Below are 19402 nucleotides of genomic sequence, written 5' to 3'. Positions count from 1 at the left end.
AGTATGTAGTTTGCCCAATTTGGCTTCGGTGGCAGTGGGGATTTTTAATGAGCTAAAATGCGATGTGCTGGTACTGTTGTTTTGTCTTTTTTTCATCATTTTTAATTTGGGCTGTTTGCATAAAAAAAAATGTGTCAAGATATTATTTATTTTTTAATTATCAGCATTAAGTATGTAAAAACAATAGAAGTTCACTCTGACGATGTTCAGAACTGCAGTGATACGGGGTTAAGCAGCAACAGTAATGATACGGATGGGGGCGGGGGGCGGTGGGGGGGTAGGTACCTTAAATCCTCCACAGATGGGACAGGGCGCAAACAGGGACCTGGAGATCCCGCAGGGGTCAGCAGAGGGCGCCACCGAGCCGGTCCGGGAGTCCGGAGCTGGGCCTGGGCCCTGGGGGTCCGGGCTCTTTGGAATGGGGTCCGTGCTGGCCCCGCCCCCGTCTCCGCCCCCCGTGACCTCGGCCCCCGGGGGGCGGGGCGACGGGAGGGAGGCCTGGTCCTTTGGGGCCGGTCCCAGGAGGAGGGTCCTGGGCGTGTCGTAGAGGTGCCTGAGGGCGGCGGGGGCCAGGTATTCGGACCCGGGACCCTCGGCGAGCGGGCAGGTGCAGGGGGCGTGGTCTGGGGCGTGGCTCGGCGGCAGGCTGAGCAGGGACCCAAACTCCTCCCCCTGGCAGGTGTCGATGCTCCCCGCGTAGGAGGAGAAGCTGCCGGTGTAGGACGAGTGGCTCCCCGTGGCGATGCCGCTGTCCGACGAGCCCTGCCGGCCAATCTCCTGCAGCTGCCGGGAGCGAGGGGGCTTGCCCTGTGGCCTGGCTCCGCCCACAACCGCGCCGCACAGCTTCTCCTCGCCGTGGAGCGCGCCCTTGGCCGCGGGCGGGCCCAGGGACTCCGCCGGGGCGGGGCTCATCACAGGCTCCGCCCACATGGTGAGGCGGCTCCCGATGCTGGTGTCCGATTGGCTGGCCTCGGAGGAGGAGCTGGAGATGCTCCGGTCGTCCCCGGCGACAGAGGTGCCGTAGCTGCAGGTGGAGGCTGCTAGGCAGCAAAACAAATCAGAGAATCAGCTCAGCTCCATATGAAGACACCCGACTAGTAAAACACTCCTGTAAACACTCTCTGTGTGTGTTTCACTGTTTTATCTGTGTTTGGGAAAATGTAACTAATGTAACTACTGAAGGCAATACACACAGAAACCGTGATCAACAGCATTACAAGTGAGGTCATTATAACTACAGTACAATTGTATTATATCATAATGAATGTGGATAAGCGAGAAAATATCACATTTGCAATTGTAAAAACTATTTAAAATAGTAGCTTCACAATTTAAGAGAACAATAAACCACGAACACAAAAACGTTCTTTGGAAAATCTATCACACTTTAGGCGTGCGTGTGTTTCTATACAGATAATAGGGTGAACAGTACCTCACTTGGCACTGTGCTTAAAAATGCATGATTACACATTATTGGAAGACTGGAAGAATTTTACGAGGCGAACTTACAATTTCAAATTATTATCATATCTGCAAGTAAAACCAGCGCAGGCGAGCATAGCTCTGGGGCACCAGGCGGAAAGCCCAGCATGCACTGCACACACACATACGCAGCGCGTTTACAGGACTGCAATAAATATTATAAATAGCCACTGCTCTACCTGCCATTGGACAGCCTCTATAGCCACCGCTCTACCTGCCATTGGACAGCCTCTATAGCCACCGCTCTACCTGCCATTGGACAGCCTCTGTAGCCACCGCTCTACCTGCCATTGGACAGCCTCTATAGCCACCGCTCTACCTGCCATTGGACAGCCTCTATAGCCACCGCTCTACCTGCCATTGGACAGCCTCTATAGCCACCGCTCTACCTGCCATTGGACAGCCTCTGGGGGGATACAGAAGCCCCCCCCCCCCCGAGCACAAAAACAATCACAGCCGTCTCCTTCTACACCCTGACCGGCGCTGACGAGGCCCCAGGCGGGGGGGGGGGCAGCGGCTTTTTAATTAAAAACTCCGCGGAGCGTATTGAATTTTCAGAACCTCCGGAATGTTCTCAAGGTTGACTTGAGCTCCGGGTTTTTCCATTTCCAACCGCAAAGTAAAAAGAATTTGAGTCTAGAGACTTTTTTTTTTTTTTTTTTTGGACTGGGCTTTTGAACTTTATTTATTTTTTAAAAGCAACAGTATATCACCTTTTATACCAGCCAGATTAAAGTCTGGGGTTGAGAAAACTGATCCCTACTCCGGTGTCGATAAGAATGAGACAAAACATTTGAATATCTGAATATTCAATGACCCTGCGGCCAGTAGATCAGTGATCAGTAATGGAGGCTTATTCGGCAGATTCTGCATAAGCCATAAGGAGGCGGACCAGAATAATAAAAAAATGAATTTATCATTCATTAAGCAGAAAGACAGTGAGGTCTCATATGTTTCTCGAGGGGTAAGAAAAAAAGTGAAGTTGGTTTTGATGGAATACTGAAAGCTGGTAACCATGGGATACGAGGAGGTCACGTGACTGGGTACGCACATCCCCATTGGCCGTCACCACTGCAGTACCTGTGCTGCTCTGTCGGCTGCAGTGGGACAGAAGGCTGAGCCGCTTCTCCAGCTCCTGGGCCTCCAGGTTCAGCCTCTCCTCCGCGTGGGCTGGGTCAGCGCTGGGGTCTGCAACGGAATATTCAATTCAATAAACTTTATTTATTCGCCGAGGGTCTGAAAACGGACAACGCAGCCGCTGAGCCACCAGGGACATCTCACCTACTTCCTGGATCTCACAGAACCTATTTACTGTGTGCGTCAAACTGCAGGTTCCACCCTAACCCTAATCCACAGGGACACCAGGGAAAATAAAAACAAATAAAGACCAGGACATCACAGCACTGATATCTCACCTACTTCCTGTTCCTCACAGAAACCGTTTATCACGCGCGTCTGATTGCAGACTCCACTCCAGCTCGCTGGGCCTGACAGCGGCAGTGTTTTTAAAATGAATCCTGGGGAGAAGCGCTCCCCCCCTCAGATCCCCAACATTTACAAACGAGCCCAGCGAGGAGCCGCTTTCTCCCTGGGCGTGTTCGGAAGAGTCTGACAAACACCGTCTCCTCCTTCCTGTTTCCCCTCACTCAGCGATGCGCTCGAAAGCCTTCAAAGTCTGCAGCGATCCGCCATTTTGTAACTGTCTGAAACTGCAGGCGCAGAACAGCAAAGGCCTCCGTCTCCCTCCGACAGTAGGGAGGGCAAAGGGAATGTACATCTGTTCTGTTCTCCGCGCTTTGATTTGTCGATGCCTCACAGTCGTGCGCTGTTGAAAAGCGGACGCACTTCGGGGGTATCTGCTCTGCGGAGGGAGGGCCGCGGGCAGCGGACGCTAACACTTCCTCTCCCTCACTCACGCCTCACAGCTGCTACTGCGGTCTGGGAGCCAGAGGAACTCCAGAGGCCATGAACTTGCAGAGAAGTGCAGGAGTGGTACTGCCAACAGTGGGACACACAGACGTGCACACGCACACACACAGACACCCTCTTACTCTCATACACACACACAAACACACACACGGATGCACACAGACACACACACACTGGCACACATGCATACACACACACACACCCTCTTAATCTCATGCACACACACATATCCGCCCACACACATGCACACACACACACAGACACAAACATTACATTTCATTACATTACATAAAACAGACACAAACAGACACACATGGGCACACACACAAACACATACACACACACACACACACGGATACACATATGCACACACACGCGTACATACAGATGCACAGTATTTTTATTATCCTACTCTGACTAGTGTGAGCGTGAGGCTCCTGCTTCATGCAGAACAGCCTCCGTCAGACCCCGCAGCAAAGACCGATAAAAACGGAGGATAAACATTCAGACGGAAAACCAGAAAGGTGGTATGGAGGGAGAGAATAAGACTGAAACAGAGGAAAGGTTTGAGGCGGGAGAGGGGGAAAGAGAGATAGAAAGGGGTGAATAATTTCTCTAATATTGTTCAAAGCTCCCCCGGGACTACAGAATAGAGTCAGTCTCTTAGCCAACTCAAAGCAGGGGAACACCTGGGGGGGGAAACTGCAAGTCAGCAGGTAAACAAACAGAAGGAAAGAGGAAAGGGGTAATATAGAGGGAGAGAGAGATGCAAAGAAATGGAGGGAGTGAAAGAGTGAGAGAGGAAGGAGAGAGAAAGGGAGGGAAAATGAGGAGATGAGTCTCCACACTGTCACGAGGGTGGGAGGCGGGACGGGGGCTGGGGGCTGGGGGCTGGGGGGGGGGGTCACCTCACTGCGATTGTTTAAACACTGTGCCGCTTATTTATAGCGCTAGCAAAAGGTCACAGGAGAATGCATCTCACTCCGGCTCCTGTGCAGCTCAGCTCAGAGCCAGCGCCGATAGCTGCGTGTGATTGGCCTTCACTAGAAGCACAGCATCTCCAGCATGCTGGCAGCGGGCGAGGATCCGACCTACCGTCCATCAACACCCCGTTCGCCCCTCTTAGCAAACCGCAAATCATAACGAACAACATGTCATTTCTGGGCCTGGTAACAATACAAACGCTGCAATAAAACACAGGAACCTGCATGACTTTGGCCATAAAAACCATTACGCAAATCTACTCCTGTTATTACGGTAACGGACAACAGCCTGAGCAAAACTCAGTTAGTGACAGTGAACAGTTGCATCATCAAAAAAATTTAAGTTTAATAAAATAATAGGAATAAATACAGTACTTGCTAGTGTGTTGATCAACCGTTTTCCCTCTCATCTCATTAAATAATAAGAAATGTTTTGGCCTGTTTTCCCGGAAAGGACACAAAAAGGTTTTATAGCTACACTGTATTTCCACTAGGCTTCAGTTAGTTTACCACAGAGATCGTCTGTATCATCAACACTCGAAAACACCATTACTGGAAAATTAGACTAACACATTATCACATGTAAGCTTCTTTGAATTTGTATGCACAGACTTTAGGAATTCTCATAAAGTCAAATTAAAACAAATTAAAGCAATTAAATGGTAATAAAGCATTATTCCACTTTACAAGATGTTCTCTCATTCATCTAAAGGGTGAATGCAACGCTGATTACATTTTTTTTTTTTTTTTTTTTAAGTCTATTAATCAATCGTGTGATGTTATGAAACTTTGAGGCGTACTGCTGCTACCGAGCTGTTCTATTCATCTGCTTTAACTTAGCAGCCCATCGTCTTCGGTGTCAAGCCTGCGGTCAACCTCGATTTTACGGCTTCCAGGTTCTGATTTCACATGCCGCCGCTGGCGACCCCGGCCAGCGCAGGACGTGTTTTCTCTCGTTTTTAACACTTACACCTCCCCGAAAATACCGTCCCGCGCGGGACAGGTGGGGGAGCAGGAACACGCGCGTGTTATTTCCTAAAAACCGAACGCAGAATTCCATCCCCGCTGTGCGTGCTAGCGCGTAAACACGAGCCCGGTCGCTATGCAGGGGAGTGCATTGACCGCCGCACCCCACCGCTATTTATAGCACATTTACTGCAATGAATGTCTCAGTTTAAAAAGGCTGAAGTACTGAACGTGTCACAACCTCAATGTTACTAAATTTTTTTTAGTTTTCTGGACAGGCAAAGACGAACGCTCCAAGCCGGTTCAACACAGGGGCATGTAAATCAATCGTCATCCTTTAGAACATCGTATTGATCCCAAAATGGCCGACTTCCTTGATCTAATCAAGAGTCTTTGATTAGACACTGCATCAAATGTACATTAAACCGATATAAGGAACAACAGATAAGCAGATACCGAAAAACGACATGTGCCCGAAATGCGGACTCTCTCTCTTGAGGAAGAACGCTTCAATAAGCCGTGCACTTCCAAAGCGCGTCTCAGATCAGGCTACAGCCGTATCGTCGAGGAAGATCGAAAAACTTCAGCCGGAGCTGAATGTAACTGTCCGCTGGCAGCCGAGCGCTGGACAGGCCCGCGTCGTGGCTTCGGCACGCAGGCGTCACACCTGCACACCAGTCAGGGAGACGCACTTCAAAGTCACCCGAGTCACAATGAATGACTAAACATAGTCCTCCTGCCCCGGAGGGCAAGCCCTTCGCACGCCACGGGCGGCCTTCTTAGAACCGCCAATTAGGCCACAATACCGGGATGAAGGAGACGCGTAAGCCACACGGATGCCTGGGTAATCTGAGCGCGCGAAGCTCCGCCCCTCACCACAGCACACAGACGGTGCGTAAGGGACACTCTCCCGCGAAGGCCAAGGTCATTCTCACTGGAGGTCAGGATGCGACGGGCCACTTCACGGATCGTTTGAGCGCGTGCCTCGGACCGCATGCCAACGCCCTGACATTATTGCTTTTCCACGAATTAAGGCCTGGGGGCGGGGGGCGGGGGGCGGGGGGCGGGGGGCGGGACGGAAAAGTAGTGGGACGCCATGTTGTTAATTTTAGTCAGCCCATAACGCAGGAATTTCCAACTAAGTTCAGTTCACAGACACCGAAATATTAGGGATTCCGAACTGTTCACATCATTGGAAAACAGAACCCAAATGCGCCATGCGGGTTTCTTGCTGAGAAACGACCTGAAAAAAGCATTATATATAAACCAAAGTGCGCCCATGTCAACAACAATAATGGCAGCCATACCTCAAGCCCTCAAACTGCAGGTCTGTGGGCCAATGAATAACTCAGCTCAGCTTAACTCATAATTCTGTTATGTTGCGTCTTAACCCTTCAAGAGTGCAAATGTGTGATTAGAATGCTCTTAATGGAACACTCCAATTCTGATGTAACAATCACTAACTGAAAGCAATGGAGTTCTAGAACACTGACTGAATAACAATTTAAAAAATAATAAAACAACGCAAAAAAAGACCCTACCCTTCAAAGAGTTAAATCATAGCAGAGCCGGTCAAAAAATGCTGTTGTGGTCCCAATTAAACTAGGTGCCAAAACAAAAAAATGAAATAAAAACTGGAATTATGTGGCCCAGGGACGGTTGTGGTCTGCAGAGAGTGTTTACGCCAGAGGCCGGTTCTGCCAAAGTGTGGACTCTGAGCTTGACCTCAACTTTTATATCTGACTCTCAACTGAGTGGAAAAAGAAGTCACTTCTCATTCCTGTTTTTTATTCTTTTCTCCCGGTGCAGACCTGCGAAATGACTGATCATGACGCCGTTGGGCCGGTGCAGCTGGGAGATGACACAAGGCCTTTCTTTTTAGGAACAACACAGATTTAAATCGAGTGTCACAGTGTTTTGGAGGAGGTATCTTCTAGGACTTCTAGAAGAAATGTGTAGTTGCTTTATTCGACTGAGGGGCCATGCCATAATTTGTTGAGAGGCAGTTGTTAGCAAAATTATGCTGAAGGAAAACCTTAACTTTGAACTTTTTCCCACAGCTTGCAGGCAGGACTGCCGCCGTGGGCTATGCATGGCAGATTGTGGTCACTCACTCATGGACGTTTAGTAGGACGCACGCACCGATGGTGCCAGCTAAAATGTGTCTGCGGAAGTGAGTTGCGCCGTGGGTCTGGACGGTGCTTGTTTAAATATCGCACCTCTTGACAATTTAATCTTATTCCACATACAAATAATTGCAAACAATTACGGAATTTCATAAATAATATTACTTTTAATGACTATAACTTTTAATATGTTCCTCCTTTCTGATCATAATTATTAATTATTTTTTCTGCTGTGAAAATCCCCTTTAAAGTGTCAAAATGATGGATAACATATGGCTTTTCTTTGACTTGTCATATCATGTCATGAAGCATTATAAGCAGCTATGACATGGTCATGAAAGCATCATGAGCATAGTGTCAAACAAAGTTCTACTTCACAAATAAAGTTTTAAGAAAAGCAGCTTCACCTACATATTCCCACTTATGTAACAACGTTATTATGTTTTAATATAATTTCATATTCATCCTGTTGCTGGGCAGCCAGACGTTTGTTTCAGAACCCAGCTAAGGATTCGTCTGCGACGAGAGAAAGCGGAAAAGCAAACACAAGAAAATCTCCCGCGTGGACCGCGGCTATTTCAAGATATCCAGCTATGAGTCTTCATTTCACACCTCAGTATGCTCACCCTCACTGCCAACCTGGCTATTCAGCAGCCAAAATTACTTATGAATACATAAATATTCCATTATTTAAATGGTTTTCCGGCCCAGAGATTTGATTTGAGCTGCAAAACATATGCCCATTTGTGCTAGCCTGCCTAGCTTTGCAGGGAAAGAGATACCCCAGGCCACTGGCCACCTTTCAGAGTCCATCACCTCTGACACAACTACAGCTGTGTGTCGGGAAATAGCCTCCCCCCGGAAACATGGCTTCTTTATGAATGGGGCCTGCTCTGGATTTGATGATTGGAAAACTGCGTTCATTTCTAAGGGCAGGATCACAGGAGCGATGCCCCTGAATGACAGTGGAGGGGGCCACAGCGGGTCATCACCGTAGGCAACCAGGCCTGTAATGGCAGTTATGGCAGTTTTGGCCGTTATGGCAGTTATGGCGGTAATGGGGGTAATGGGGGTAACGGTAGTTTTGGCAGTTTTGGCAGTTTTGGCAGTTATGGCAGTTATGGCAGTTTTGGCAGTTTTGGCAGTTATGGCGGTAATGGGGGTAACGGTGGCGGTCGGGGTACTCGCCTGGCAGGGCGGGGCGCAGGCCGAACGGGCCACGGGTGGGTGAGATGCCGCGGACGATGCAGTCGAACAGGAAGCTGATCTGCTCCCCCTCAGCGCAGGACAGGAAGAACACTCCGGCCCCTGTGAGAGAGGGGGGGGGGGAGCGGGGAGAGAGGGAGAAAAAATATATATATATGCATATAGTAGTCCATCAGAGAAGACCCACAGAAGCTCCTTTTACAGTCAAAGGATTTTCCAGCACCACCCTCCCCCCTCCCACCTCACTCAATCCACTTATTTATTGATTTTTAAACATTCATTTAGTACGATATGTATTTGAGCAGGAAGTATCACTGAGGGATCAAAGTCTCCCATTCGCAAGCGAGACCAGGAAGAGGAGATCATGTTCCGCTGCAGTGAGGGAGCTTTTGGGCGGAGGTCGAACCCACAGCCTCCGCGCCCTTCAGAACAGAGATGTGTGTCGACCGAGTCGTCTGCTAAGCAAATAATCAATGAGGAACGATAAGAGAAACAAGCAGAGAATGTGTGTAATGGAGCACGGTGTAGAAACCGGCCTCAGGAGGAGAGACGCATGCGGGTAATTGTGTGTAAAATGAAAATATCTTCCTTTTTTTCGAGATGCTGTGGAAGACACTTTCACGAATACCCCAGCCGTCTGGGACAGGGAGGTTTGGCTATGAGGCGCTGCACTGGCGGGGCTACAAACCTGTAATGATGTGGACCTGCTTTTTTTGTCATGGTTTTGAGGTTGTGTTGAGGCATATGCTTTGTTCTCATAAATCATCATTTTAAAAACCAAATTACATTAAAACATTTTTAAAGGTGAACAAAAACACAGTATACAGTCCAAAATACCAGCCGCATGAACATCACAGAATTATTTTTACCGCATCACAAAATACAGTTATTCTATTATATGCTAACTTTTTCAAACGAAAATTGTAATAACTGACCTTCTCAAAAAAATACCTTAGATTTTTCAGATTCTAGGTTTGAACACTAGCTGCTTTTTCATAACGAGAGGCGTACAGGCTCCATAAACCTGCCCAGCACAGCCTGCTGGTCTCGCATGACCATTCAGAACAACAGGCGTCTGCTCCTTCCAAATGCCAAGGTCCTGTCGAGACCGTTCTGCCACTGCATGGTCGAGTCCAAACAGGTTTCCCAAATACAGGGTGGCCCTGGAGGCCAGTAGTGCTGTCGGTTTATCATTCCTCCCCTCCAATCAGAGCCTGATTTACAGTGCGTGTAAACCAGCTGGCCCATCAGTGACATTACTGGACTACGGACTATCAGGCTGAGGAGAAAAGCTGCCATACCGCTGTCCCCCCCCCTCGCCGTCCCTCCCCCACAGGACGGGAGAGACCCTGAATGCCCCGCGACTTCCAGCAAGATGGCGGAGAACTGCCGCTGGCCTTCCGCCAGCACCGGGGTGGGGTGGAGGGGGGGGGTGCGTTGGCACACGACAGCGAACGTGTGAGGGAGGGAGGGAGCCGTAAAAGCGTTCATCACAGACCGGGGCTAGAATAAGGCCTGATGGCTCTGATGGTTAAAGCAAGGCAGGGCCCGGGTCCAGCTCCATTAAATCAGGAGCGCTTTTGTTAGGAGCACTGAGAGCACTCAAAGCATTTAGCATCTGTGCTGCTCACATCTGTTTCAACTGCTGCGTCCAGAAGGCACTGCAAGCAGGTACACGCGCACACACACACACACACACACACACACACACACACACACACACACACAACACACACACACAGACACACACACAGACACATACACACACACACACAGACACACACACACACACACACACACACACACAGTCACATATACCGGCACACACACACACGCGCACACACAGACATACACACACACACACAGACACACACACACACACACAGACACACCAGCACGCGCACACACACACACACACAGTCACATATACCGGCACACACACACGCGCACACACAGACATACACACACACAAGTTACACATACACGCACAAACACACACACACACACACACACACACGCACACACATATGCATGCACATATAAGCACACACATACACACAAGTGCACACACACTCATGGAAGCACACGCTTTGAAGCACATAAAAGCACACAAACACACACAGAATACAACATTAAAATGTAAAGTAAATACCATGGATTAGCGAGGGAATTCAAAGCGCAGTCATTTATAACGGTTCCAATTATCCCATTTCGAGCACAAACACGCTGGGCAAAAATCCCAAACCATTATGCTTCACAAGCAGAGCCTCTGCACACATCCTCCGGATTACGGATTATGAGCAGAGGAGAGGACAATCCCTGTAGGTCATATTTCCAGATGTGGATTCATAAAATATTGCACTCTGTGGGGTAATTTGCCCTCTGAATTGAACCCATCCTAGCTACTTAGTAGCAGTGCCTGGTACCAGTGCCCAGCTCCAGTCCTGAGGCCAGTGCCTTGGTCAAGGGCAATAACAGGAGTATACCTAGCCTGGCATGCATGTCTTTCAGTGTGGGAGGAAACCAGAGTACCCGGAGGAAACCTACGCAAACACCCCACATACACCCATGCATGCATGCACGGACACACGTACACAAACACACATACACACCCCACAGACACGCACACATGTACACACCCGTGCACATACACACTTGAATTTACTCACGCACGCAATCGCACAGGCCCATGCACAACACCACACCGTCATCGTTTGACATTGCACTCCTGATTGCTGCCTCATATTCTCGTTGCTGTCTAATCTCACAGCTGGTCACGGCCGATGATATAACAGTAACACGGCATCTCAATCAACACATGATTACCGGCCGTACAGAAGAAAAGGCGAAGCACGTAAACCACCCGGACGGCGGAACGACATGCCAAGCGAAAGCATAACTCACACGCGCTCTTTCACTCACAGCTAGCGCGGCATTTCAAACATGCGGTATTAAGATAGCTGGGGAGGCGTGCAGGGTTTGTTACCATACACAGAACGCCGTTTTTAATAAATATTTGAGACGAAAAATAAATAAATAAATAGCTATTCTTGCGATCCCAACGACCGGCATGTGTCTGCTTATTTATAGAGCACGGGTTCTGAATTATGAAATTCAATCCTTGGGGTCTTACGGTTATTTCTGTTGAACGATGCTCCTCCTTAATCATACGGGGTCTTAAAGATAGACCGAGGGATTGCGTGCCCCTATATTTACCGCGGTGTAAGACAGAATGTGATTTCGCCTGTCAGTCAACGGACAAAAACAAATTCAGTGAGATGGAAAGGCTTTTTTATACCATATTCATAACTAATATTATTTTTTTCCCATTACAATATGTACACTTTAGTCACATGATATGTAGAATATACATATACATACACGTTTTACTACATACAGTATTCTGTTATATATGACTGTATTAGTATCTAAACAGTGAATACTAGCAAACCAAAAACACATAACAGATTATTGACTGAAAACTTTGGTTTGCATTATTTTTTGTTACCCACACAGGCTAAGCCATCTGCTCAACAAAATAAAAAATTGTCAAATTATGTTCATGTTTTCCTTCCTTAGAGACAGAGAGCAAAAAAAAAAAAACAATCAAGACAGTTTAGTGAATAAAGGATGCTCCAGCGCAGCATATTTGTTCCTTACTGAGCAAACAAAAACAGACAAGCAGATTTACAGTTGCCAAAAATTCATTTAATTACCACTTCCTGTTCCGCTTGTCTTAATGCTGCCAGCTGGCACCGAGCTTAAAGCAAAAGGTTCAAGCTTTTACCACACAAGCAAAACTCCTGCAGTAGTACTGAAAATATATATACTGACATACATATATACTGTATAGGAAATACAGTAGTGCACAGTAAATAATTAATAATGATGAATCATTAATAATGAATAAATACTCAGTACAGCAACAAATCATTTATTTGTCTGACTCAAACACCTGAGTGCTCATACAGAGCTGGCCACACAGAAACAGCACAGAAAAGAAGAAAAGCATCTGTCACTATGATAACACTTAACACTATGCACTATAACACTCGCTCTACTCGACAGTACCAGAAGCAACCGCAGCCCAGGCCCCCAGCAGTTAACTCCAATGTGGGTGAGGCAGCGCTTCATTAATTATTAGCCTGAGCAGAAAGAGTGAGGCATTATCCAGTCTGTGCTGCCCGTACACAGTAAAACGGACGGACATGGCATTGATCGACCGGGGTGTCCTTTACACCCCCAGTTTCACAGCAAAGTGCTCGAAGCGGGCTAACGACAAATATGTCGAAACTCTTTCATTGGCTACGGTACGCCCATGACTACAGCGAATAGGGAAGGAGATTGGCTTTTATCCCCTGCCCCCCCCCCTCCCCCCTCCCCCTTATGAGGTGGGTCTTGCCGTAGTCCGAGGCAGCATCTCAAAGTCACCCCTTGCCGGACGCAACAGGAAGTGACCTGGAGTCGCCATGACGACCAGGTGATCTGGCACGTCGGGGGGCTCTGTGAGGCGGTGGTCGTCACCACTTTGCATGCGTTACCCTCTGAGTGTTGAGCGCGTCCCCGTCTCCACGGTGACTCACAGAGCTCGCTGTCCTGCGCGTGTAATCCACTCAGGCGGTTTAAGCAATTCGCCGATTCGGTTTAGGCGACTCGCTCAAGGGCACGACCGAAATGCGCCCCCCCCCCCCCGCCCCCCCATAAGAACGAGAGGAAGGGGACTCACAGTATCCGCAGCACGTGCCCCCCCGCCCCCCCAGCCCCCCCATAAGAACGAGAGGAAGGGGCCTCACAGTATCCGCAGCGCGTGCCCCCCCCGCCCCCCCCCCATAAGAACGAGAGGAAGGGGACTCACAGTATCCGCAGCGCATGCCCCCCCCCGCCCCCCCCATAAGAACGAGAGGAAGGGGACTCACAGTATACGCAGCGCATGCCCCCCCCCGCCCCCCCATAAGAACGAGAGGAAGGGGACTCACAGTATCCGCAGCGCGTTCCCCCCTCGAACACGAAGCCGTTGGGGACGGCCCCGTAGCGGCGCAGGTCCGAGAGCTTCCATTGGCCCACGATGGCGGGGGGGAGGTCCCGCGCCAGGCCCAGCAGGTTGTTGCAGAGGTGCAGGGCCGCCGGGCCGCTCTCCAGCTTGGTGCCGGGCTGGACGCCGACGCTGAAGCGGTGCACTGGGAACGGGGGGGGGGGGGGGGGGGGGGGGGGCGGGGGGTAGGGGAGAGAGAGAGTGTGTGAGTCTCTAGTGCTTTGTGGAAACGGCCGTTGAACAGCTGCTGCAGGCAAACTGTACGACACACAGAGGCACCGCCAGGGATACTGGGCCCCATCACCCTGTCAGTCAGGGCCCATGGAATAACCCCCACCCCTTCCCCCCATGTGACTCTGCTGGCTGCACGCACACACACACACACATACACACACACACACACACACACAGGCACGAACGCACACACATACGCACAGGCGCACACACACATGCACACACACACACACGTACAACATAAGGCCTGGAACCAAATGCAAACCGTTTTGCCAGTTGTGAAATAAAGCGAGTGCTCACGCGATAAGCGTACCCTGTTTTAATGTCTCGTTAGAGACGCAGCTGGTTTATGGAGTAATATCACTGCAGTCGTGCGCACGGCAGCGACAGGCGGCTGCTTTAGAATGATTCAGCTCAAACCCGCCTAATTAAGCCGCTCTCTCGCAGCGGCCGCGCCGACGCGGCGGCGCGCCGCTCGACAGACGCCAGGGCCGGCGAGCAGCTTGTGTGTCTCAGCGCGAGTAATCCGCCCGCGCGGCGCGGCGTGGGAGAACTGCATGATGGGATTGGCGTGTGAGAACTGCATGATGGGATTGGGAGGATCTGAGCACGCCGCGGTCCTGGGTGGGGAGCAAGCCGTTTGGGGGGCGGATGAAGTAAACATTCGACCGGTAACGCACAGCCTCTGGGACCCCGGCTCTTCTCTCCCTCCAGCATCAAATCATGTGCGTGTGTGTGTGTGCGCATGTGTGTGTGTGTGCGCATGTGTGTGTGTATTTGGGAGAAAGAGAGAGGGAGGGAGAGAGGGAAAGAAGAGAGGGAGAGAGGTGTGAGAGAGAGAGGGGGAAAGGTGAGGGAGCGAGAGAAGGGGAAAGGGAGGGAGGGAGAGAGGTGTGAGAGACAGGGAGACAGAGAGACGGAGAGAGGGTGCCACTTGGGAGACTGATGGCTCTGGCAGGAACATTAAAAGCCTGTCGGCTGTCGGCCAGGGCCCCTGTCAGCGCCCCAGTGGAGGGCGACGCATCAGACAGAGCGAATCACAAAGGAGCGCAAATCTGCTGTAAAAGACCAGGGAGACAGAGAGAGGACGGGCCCACCTGCTCTGCTTCTCTGAAATAATAAAAAGGCCCAATTTGTGCTTCACTGCAAACGCTACACTACAGCGGAGCTGCGTCCCCAATTATCTCGCCATGCTCAGAAGTGAAGATTAACTCTCTGGAACAGCCGCGTCACGATTAGCACACCGGGTTACTTCAGCTGACGCAGCAGAAAAACGAGGGAGAATTTCGCGGATGAAGTCGTCCCTGAGGAAACGTTGTTTCACTTGTTGGGGCGCGAGCGCGAGCTTCAGATCTAAAGCCCTGAGATACGCTCAGACGCCTGACGCCAGCGAGACCATAATTAACTCCCGCCCCCCCCACTCCGCACCCCCTGCGCCCCCCTCCCCCCTACCCCGTTGCGCCATTCGGAACACCGCGCGGCACGCCTCACTGAGATCTGAGAAGAGCGAACACACGCGCTCGACGTGTGCACTGAGAGAGAGAGAGAGAGAGAGAGAGAGGAGGAGGGGGAGAGAGGGAGAGAGAGGGGGAGAGAGGGAGGGAGAGAGAGGGAGAGGGGGAGAGAGGAGAGAGGAGAGAGAGAGAGGGGAGAGAGGGAGGAGAGAGAGGGAGAGGGAGGGAGGAGGGAGAGAGGGGGAGAGAAGGAGGGAGGGAGAGTGAGGGGGAGAGAGAGGGAGAGGGGGAAAGAGGGAGGGAGAGAGGGGGAGAGAGGGAGAGAGAAAGAGAGAGAGACAGAGAGACGGAGAGAGGGAGAGTGAGGGGGAGAGAGAGGGAGAGGGGGAGAGAGGGAGAGAGAGACAGCAGTGCAGCAGGTCTATGGGAGCTGGCCCCAGTGCATGACATCCTCTAAACTCACAAGCAGACGGCGGGGGGGGGGGGCAGGGGGAGTGGGGGCCGCAGTGAAACTAGACACTGTCACATCCTCCTCTCGCCCCCCCACCCCCCCATTTTCCCGCTGTTGTTCAGCGAGCCGAACGAGCGGGACATTGAAGGCAAAACGTACGGCGACCCCCCCCCCACCCAACCCCCCCAACCCACCCAACCCACCCAGGGGAACAGAGGGAAATAGCTTCAGGTTCTTTTCAGAGCGTGTTTTTCTTTTCTGCACCGTGGTACAGTAGGTATCATATTCCGGAGAGAGCTGACCTTTGACCCCCACCAGTAAAAGCGTACACAGTGCAGGCACTTGAGTCGGGCAAACAGCAGGGAAAGTCAAAGGTACAAGCGCAGGACGCTCCTGAAGGTTACCTTCCCCGAGGCTGTAGCGGACGCGGGCGTCCCAGGCCAGCAGGGCGTCGCGGCTCTCAAAGCCCAGCATGACGGGCTGGGACAGGCACAGGATGGCCAGGGTGTAGGGCATGCCCTCGTAGGACGCGATGGGCTCCAGGCCGCAGATGTCCTCCAGCGTGACGCTGCTGCGCTCCCTGTGCCCCTTGGTCTTATCTGCCCGGTCCTTGTAGGCCAGTAGCTGCAGGCAGTCTGAAAAGCAAGCAGGCGTAAAAAAAAAAAAAAAACCTTTCGCCCTTTTTCCCCATGCGCGCCACGGAAACTGTCCTACACGCTCATGCGCACAGTGCAGGCAGCCATCTTGGCTCCTAAAATGCGACAATGTAAAGCGATACAAGTCCGGCGAAATCAGTTTGCCATTTACGCCCAGTGGAGCGTAAAAACAAAGTCAGACTCGGCCTTTAAGACACCGCAGGGCACCATGGAAACAGCCCGGGTTGACGTTACAGGCCGTTGAGTGGGCCTAACACCAAGCAGACGGCAGCCACCGGCGTCTTCAGGCCAGGCTCTCGGCCTGTTCTCACACACGTCCCACGCAAACACACACGCACACACACACACACACACACACACACACATCTGAAGAAAGCAGCATCTTGAGAGGACTGAGTGCGCTGGGTCCAGTGCCCAAGACCAGCTCTCAAACCTTAAACAGTCAGCACAGTGAAGCCAAGCTTGAGCCCCAGAAGCAGAGAATCTTTTCAGCGTTCATCAGCATGTTACCCCAGGCTCTCTTTAATTACTGCATGGCATGCTAACTCCAGCCCTCAATCAGCACTACCTTCAGGGTAGTATTGACTGATTCAAATGGCTGGGAGCAACGGATGCAATAATTAAGTTAATCAACGATTAAGTATTTAATTATCACATTAATTATGTAAACATAAAGGGTTTCATGGCTGCAGTCTGCAGTACTGGCTGCTGTGTGCTGTAAGCTGTTCCCTTGAAACAGAGACTTTTTCATCCCAATGGGTAAATAAATAAATAAATAAATAAAGATACAGAGAGATAAATGAATAGATAAATACTCTGCCTGTGACATTGTTTTGACCCATAAAAACAAATATTTAAAAAATGCATTTTAATGATGATGCATCCCTCAGAATGCTAAATAGCACTCAGCCGGGTCAGGAAAAAGCAACAGCCAATTACAGACCCAGCCAGGTAACCAGGGACAACCAAAGGGAGTCACGACATTCACAGAATAAAGTGGGACCTATTGGTCATGGATACCCACTTCTGCACTGATAAATAGGTTCTATGAGGCAAAAAATAAATAAATAAATTCTTCATACATTAAGAAATAATTAAATTATTGCAGTTCTCACATTTTACAAAGCACCTATTCGCTCTTTGCCATATCACAGTGGCCAAGTATAGATATAAGTATAGGTATACAGTACGATACACAAGTACTGCAAGTACTGCATTTTTAGGCAGACATGTTGACAGAACAAAGAAAGTTTATTTAAAAATGTTTATTCAGTGTGCAAAATACAAAATTTTGTATATATATGGTAATGAATGTGAATTTGACCCTAACAAGACCCTGCAAATTCAAAAAACGAATTGCATCAAAAATGTTTGCTTTGATCTGAACAACATCAACAGTCTGCAAGATAGATACCAAACACATATTGTACAAAAATTTAATATATTATATCAATATACTATTTATAAAGAATCAGAGGGAACCTGGGGTCTTTTTAGAACATAGGCGAATAGTGGGCAATATTATGGATTACACGAACAGGAAATGTGTAAATGGATTAAACAGTTGGTACTGATATGCCTAACTAACTAATTTCGTGACCACTTATGCGTATCAATCTCTGATTAGGCCTAGATATTGTCAAATAGTTCTGCAATGCTTAAAGTTGGAAATTGGTTGAAATTGTTATTGCAATCCTACGGATTATACTGTTACTTTAAATGTAACTGAGCAAACGTCTGAAAGGGTGGACAAAGTTCTGAATGAGGAAGATGAAATTTGAGTCCCCAACAACCCGTTGGAAAACCTAGTCGATCTTCAACCCACGACAGCCCTGCATGTTAACATATTTTATTAAACAACACAAATTTTCTAATAATAATGCGACTCCATTTGTTTCTCCACGTGCCGCGCCACCTGCTGCACGTGCCCTTCCATGATACCCACTCGATCATGTAACTTGCACCATGCCAATTGTGCCATGCCAAGAAGCAATTTGTTTCATTCAGAAAATAGTAACAGCGAAACGCCGTTGGAAAAACGGTGGTCGTCTACAGCAAAACATTTGTATCTCCGTTAAAAGTTCGAAGCGCTATTTCTATCGTGTACATACTATAACTCAGAGTACAGCAACATGTCAAATATAGAAGTGTTAGCGACGTACCAGCTACAGGCGAAGGTTTTCGGAGAGCCACCCACCTACTCTTCCACTGTTGGGAGAAATCAAATTTAAAAAATAACTTTTCACAAATAAGTGCCACCGTCCGCTATTGTCACGAACATTTCACAATTCGTTTGAGGGAGTAAATCAGATCGTATTATTGACCTTTTTTCCATCTCTGTATTTGACTTGTCCCTCCACGACAACAGTATCCGTCATCTTCAGTCATGATTCCAAACAGCTGCACTCTCTACTCTGGGCTCTGCCCCGTTGCCTACCGAGGGGGTCACTTTCAAAATAGCTTTATTAGCTCTCCGCACTAGTGCACACAGACACGACCTGCCGCCTGGCCGTACTCAGCAGCGACGCCAATTCTTCATAGCGGATTATCTGTATTGTCTTAATCGAAGATCTTTTCTAAGAAGTTGTTGCGGGCGGGTCAGGGCCGCGTAAGCAAAAGAAAAACCTATTTTCTGGACGTCTTCTACATTAGCAAAGAAAATAAATCTTCCTAATATCCCTCGTTCTGTTGACACAACCAAGCTGTCTTGATTGATTAGCAACCCTGGTTCCAAATATTTGTCTTTGCTACCCTACGGACCCGCCACGAAGTTTGTTCAGTTGTCAAACTGTTTCAGCAAAATTGTTTCCTTACATTTTAATTTAAAGCCGTATTAGCAAACGGGTGTGCATCTTCATTGGTTGGTGAAATGTTATTCTTGTC

At 49.4% G+C, this 19402-nt stretch overlaps 1 protein-coding gene across 5 annotated transcripts in view; it reads right to left on the bottom strand.

Moving 5' to 3' along the window:
* The window catches only part of LOC135254426 (protein Dok-7-like), a 35539-nt gene extending 16401 nt beyond the window's left edge, over nt 1-19138 (bottom strand). The window contains exons 1-7 of one of the 5 annotated variants that reach the window (XM_064334553.1): nt 18844-19138; nt 18682-18727; nt 16268-16498; nt 13669-13869; nt 8675-8794; nt 2563-2670; nt 286-1040 (exon numbers count right to left, since the gene is read on the bottom strand). In XM_064334553.1, coding sequence (XP_064190623.1) covers nt 286-1040; nt 2563-2670; nt 8675-8794; nt 13669-13869; nt 16268-16498; nt 18682-18727; nt 18844-18897 — 1515 coding nt within the window. In that variant the 5' untranslated portion in view covers nt 18898-19138. The remainder of the gene's footprint in view (nt 1-285; nt 1041-2562; nt 2671-8674; nt 8795-13668; nt 13870-16267; nt 16499-18681; nt 18728-18843) is intronic. The other 4 variants (XM_064334556.1, XM_064334554.1, XM_064334555.1 and 1 more) reach the window with 4 other exon arrangements.
* Between the last annotated feature and the right edge of the window lie 264 nt (nt 19139-19402).

Source organism: Anguilla rostrata, chromosome 5 (genome assembly GCF_018555375.3).
Source record: "Anguilla rostrata isolate EN2019 chromosome 5, ASM1855537v3, whole genome shotgun sequence".
NCBI lineage: Eukaryota > Metazoa > Chordata > Actinopteri > Anguilliformes > Anguillidae > Anguilla > Anguilla rostrata.
Note: the sequence above shows the minus strand (reverse complement) of the source record. Positions and strands in the feature narration are given on the sequence as shown.